Source organism: Aplysia californica, unplaced genomic scaffold, assembly GCF_000002075.1.
Source record: "Aplysia californica isolate F4 #8 unplaced genomic scaffold, AplCal3.0 scaffold01052, whole genome shotgun sequence".
Classification (NCBI taxonomy): domain Eukaryota; kingdom Metazoa; phylum Mollusca; class Gastropoda; order Aplysiida; family Aplysiidae; genus Aplysia; species Aplysia californica.
The window spans coordinates 3,500-8,532 of record NW_004798322.1 but is presented as its reverse complement, the minus strand read 5'-3'; the positions used below and the strand labels follow the sequence as shown (position 1 = coordinate 8,532).

The 5,033-nt window shown below is 37.5% G+C and overlaps 1 protein-coding gene across 1 annotated transcript in view; it reads left to right on the top strand.

The window, feature by feature from the left end:
• The window catches only part of LOC101845891 (low-density lipoprotein receptor 1), a gene marked incomplete at its 3' end in the record, with an annotated part of 14,923 nt that overhangs the window by 6,428 nt on the left and 3,462 nt on the right, over window positions 1-5,033 (top strand). Inside the window, 2 exon segments of the mRNA XM_035973188.1 lie at window positions 1,294-1,422; window positions 3,154-3,276. Of these exon segments, the coding sequence (XP_035829081.1) occupies window positions 1,294-1,422; window positions 3,154-3,276 (252 nt within the window).

Sequence of the window (5,033 nt, the reverse complement as noted above, 5' to 3'; positions counted from 1 at the left end):
TTATTATTGTTATTATTATTAGTAGTATTTTATTATTTTTGTTGTTGTTGTTGTTGCTGTTGTAATTGTTGCTCTAGTTTTCCGAGCAAATACACACCCATTATTTAAAATTTTACATTGTAAGATAAAGTGTAACATTTCACCTTCAAATTGAATAATAGGCAACTTTCAGTAAGACCACAAGTACGCGCAATTTTCAAATTCAAATGTGACGTCGTTATAAAGTTCAAATATCACATAGCAACTTCAGTTAATATTCTCTAAATTCTTTCGCGAGGACATCGTATTATTGAAGCTTACGTTTAAAAACAAACACAAGAGAAGATCTTGCAAGAGATCGAGACCCTTGAAATTGAAACATTTACCAAGATGCCGACCCAATTTCTCAGAGTCAAGAGTTAAGACAGAGAACGTGTTTATGAGTCACAAGAGAGAGTTGGGGGATTTTATAGGGCCTGCACGCTCCACCCGTGCTGGGATAGAAGCTAGAGCTGGGCAAAGAATCAATTTCGGAATCGATTCCCACGATTAATGCAAGGGAAGAAACGTTCCCTTTCACGAAACCCAACGGTTACCAGTTACTTTAATCATTAAAATCTTCTTTTTTAAAAGAATGTATCTTTGAAAAATAAAAGTTGCTTCGGAGTGTTCCGAAATCAAGGTTATCCTAAATCCTGAAGACTGAAAATGTTCAGAGCCAACCAGGTAACCACCGGAAGAAATCACATCATTAGAAAGTAATTGGGATCGGAGTCGATTCCTACGATTCCTAGCTTTCAATAATCGGGAACCTAGCCGCCCAGCACTAATGGAAGCAGCGTTTATCTGTCCCCGTGGTTTTATGCACCCCGCCTAATTTAGCAAAATTTGATCATTTTTGGGGGGCATAATTTCTGACTATTTTCCTTTATCATTCTTTGTTAGAATTAACAGAATCGCATAATTTCACATTTTTGGGCTCATTTTGCATAATTTCAGAATTTTTCTTGCTTGAAACGACGGGTACAGCTTTATTAAGGGCATGTAGTCCTATGTTCCTGCGTGTTGTGTAAGGGGGAACATTTTCATGGAAATTTTTAGAGTACTAAATTAACTTGTTTTGTTTTCGTAAACCGCCAGTCTTCCTCCCTTTTTTCCACTCTCACCTGCTCTCCTTTTATGTGGTGTTAAATTTGAAGTTGTTATATGCAGCATTTGAGTAATTATGGTTTTGTTACATTTGACTTAAAAGAGCCGTAAAAACACTACAACGTGTCCTTCAATGTTTCTTTCACTCATTTAAATTTATTTCAGCCAACTTTGTGAGACCCGAGTGCCAGAAGGGCCAGATCCGATGTCAGCGCACGAACAAGTGTGTGTGGAAAAGAAACCTGTGTGACTTGAAGAACGATTGTGGACAGTGGGAGGATGAGATGAACTGTGGTGAGACACTGACTCTCATAGACTAGGCTCATCTCAATATCCGATACTTTTTTTAGCTTTAGTTTAGTTTTAGTAGAGGTTTAACGGCGCTCGCAACTGCATAAGGTCATATGAGCGCCAATTGTTTTAGCTTTAGTTTTAGTAACATTACGTTTCCTCAGAATTACGAAGTTCTATCGACATTTTTTGGCCGTTTTGAGCTACTGCAACTATGACGTCAGAAACCAAATGTTGTATAATATGCTCTGTCAAAAACCTAAGATTTTGAGAGTCCCTATCGAGATATTTAAAATGTTGCTTTCGAAAAAGCTTGACCTGTTGTGAAACTCAAAATTGTTCACGTCGGATTTCTTAAAACTAGATTTCTAGATACTGAGCAGAAATAACTTGGTAATTCTGGTGTAGCAATTAATTTACCTGTCCCCGTGTTTTTATGCACCCCCCATAATGTATCAAAATTTGATCGTTTTTTGCATAATTTCTGATTATTTTCCTTTTTCATTCTTTGTTAAACTTAACAAAATCGCATAATTTCGCATTTTTGGGCTCATTTTGCATAATTTCAGAATTTATCTTGCATAAAACGACGAGGACAGATTTACAGCAACTGCAATCGAATTTAAAATGTTGTTGATATACATGTTTGTCCTTTATGATTTAGGCCTACGCTGTTGTCATGGAAGTCTCTTTGGTTAAAAGTGTGTGTTTTAAGCGGTGTGGGACAATGGCCTTAGTAGATAGCATTTGTATAACGCAAATCCCAGCTCAACAGCAAGCTCTATGCGCTTCACAATCTGTACTATTACCCCAGCAGACCTGAGAGCATTCTGAAACAAACAAACTCAACTTCCTGGGAAGCATACAGTCCAAGCAGCCGTTTATAGGCACTAAAACACAACATACTGACAAAATATTTCGCTGTCTATGGCCGGGTACCCATTTCCGCGTGGGTGAAGTGAGAAAAATTCGTGTAAAGTGCCTTTCCCAAGGACACAACGTCGGGTCCGCGGCTCGAACTCCCGACCCCGCAACCTCACAGACGCCACAAAATAAACACTAAATAAATATTTGCTTATAAATGGCAGATCTGTCATATTTGTACAGACTTTAACTCAACCCAATGTCACACTGGAAAGTTCTAATTCTCTGTCACGTGTGTACAGACTATAAGTTCTATTTCTCTGTCACGTGTGTACAGGCTATAAGTTCTAATTCCCTGTCACATTTAAGAGTTCTAATTCTCTGTCACATTGGAAAGTTTCAATTCTCTGTCACATGTGTACAGGCTATAAGTTCTAATTCTCTGTCACATTTAAGAGTTATAATTCTCTGTCACATTTGCACAGGCTGTAAGTTCTAATTCCCTGTCACGTGTGTACAGGCTATAAGTTCTAATTCTTTGTCTCGTGTGTACAGGCTATAAGTTCTAATTCTCTGTCACGTGTGTACAGGCTGTAAGTTCTAATTCTCTGTCACGTGTGTACAGACTATAAGTTCTAATTCTCTGTCTCGTGTATAGAGACTATAAGTTCTAATTCTCTGTCTCGTGTGTACAGACTATAAGTTCTAATTCTCTGTCTCGTGTGTAGAGACTATAAGTTCTAATTCTCTGCCACGTGTGTACAGGCATTAAGTTCTAATTCTCTGTCACGTGTGTACAGGCATTAAGTTGTAATACTCTGTCCCGTGTGTACAGGCTATAAGTTCTAATTCTCTGTCCCGTGTGTTCAGGCTTCAACAGCACACGGTGCAGCGCCGGGGAGCTGGAGTGTCCTGACCGCATGTGTATCCCCCTCTCCTGGCGATGTAACGGTGCCCGGGACTGTGCGGACGGGAGTGATGAGGCTGGCTGTGGTAAGAATCGTCGTCATCTCCCTCATCGTCATCATCATCATCATCATCATCATCATCAACATCATCATCATCATCATCATCATCATCATCATCATCATCATCGTCGTCGTCATCGTCATCGTTATTATTATTAATATCATTATTTTTTTTTATTATTATTATTATTATTATTATTATTATTATTATTATTATTATTATTATAAGCAGCAGCAGCAGCAGCAGCAGCAGCAGCAGCAGCACAATCATAATACTTGTACTTACAATACATTTCGAATGTACTGTCAATGGAAAGAAGAAGAAGGAGAAGAAGAAGAAGAAGAAGAAGAAGAAGAAGAAGAAGAAGAAGAAGAAGAAGAAGAAGAAGAAGAAGAAGAAGAAGAAGAAGAAGAAGAAGAAGAAGGAGAAGAAGAAGAAGAAGAAGAAGAAACATCTGAAGTTTTTCTCCCCTCGCTTTTGTTCTCCGGTATCTTATTATTCCATCACCCTATATGTTTCTTCTCTTTCCTTCTTTCTTCATTTAACCATCTCGTCTAATTTCCTTTAGTTTTTTTAGTTTTAGTAAGAGATTTCCTACTCTCATCTCAATATAATTCCTACCTGTCCAGAACGACTCCCTATTGATCCCGTCCCCATGGTTTTATGCACCCCGCAAAATTTAGCAAAATTTGATCATTTTTTGCATAATTTCTTATTATTTTCCTTTACCATTCTTTGTTAAAATTAACAGAATCGCATAATTTTATATTTTTGGGCTCGGTTTGCATAATTTCAGAATTTTTCTTGCATAGAACGACGGGGACAGATTGATCATCATGGTCTTAGTACTCTTAGACAGGGGAGTTCTCTGCACTGTATCATTACAATATATTACAAAGAACACGATTGACGGACGGGGCTTGGTGGGGGGGGGGGGAGAAGCAGTGGCTGTTTGTACAGGTGATTGTCTTGGACAGATGGTCGTTAGAGTGAATTCGACTGTACTCATAATTTCTAGCATCTGCGTTGATCGCGGCTGCGACCCGCGAATCGCGGCCGCCATTTTTGGCATTTTTTGAGAAGCGGTTATTTTCATGTGAAGAATATAAGAACACGTACATTACATACTATTTATATTGCTTTTTCTCTTTTATCTTTTCCATCTTTGTTGATGTGTTAATTTTTTTATTTTCTTGTTGTTGTTCTGGTGTGTTGTTTCTCTATTTTGTGTGTGTGTGTGTTTTTATATTGCGTAATGTCATATAATTTGATGTAGTTTCTACCTTTGTAATATATGCAGTACTCACGTTTAGGGTTAAAACGGCCAATCTTCGGATAAGTGGACACATGACCTTATTTGTTAATTTTTGTGGTTGTTTATGTGCTGTTCAAATGTTTATTTCATTCTTCAGTGAAACCTTTATTTTTCACGTTCTTACTCTCTGTGTAGCTACGAATGATATCGGGATGCTTACAGCAGAGCACAAGAAATTCTGGTGCTTTAGATTAGATTAAGTTACGTCTCTCAATACATATGTATATTGCTATATACGTGGTCACACAGAGTTGAAAGCTTGAAAATAAATGGCAACTCTCATGGCAACTTTTGACTTTTTTTGTGGCAACTTTGGGGAAATTTTGAAGAGAAAAAAATGGCAACAAACGCAGATGCTAGGTATTTATTAGTACCTCACATTTCATTTATAATCACTTGGACTATTTTTTGTGGTTATTGTTTTGGAGTTGTTTTTTATTTATATATTTATTTATTTATTTACTTA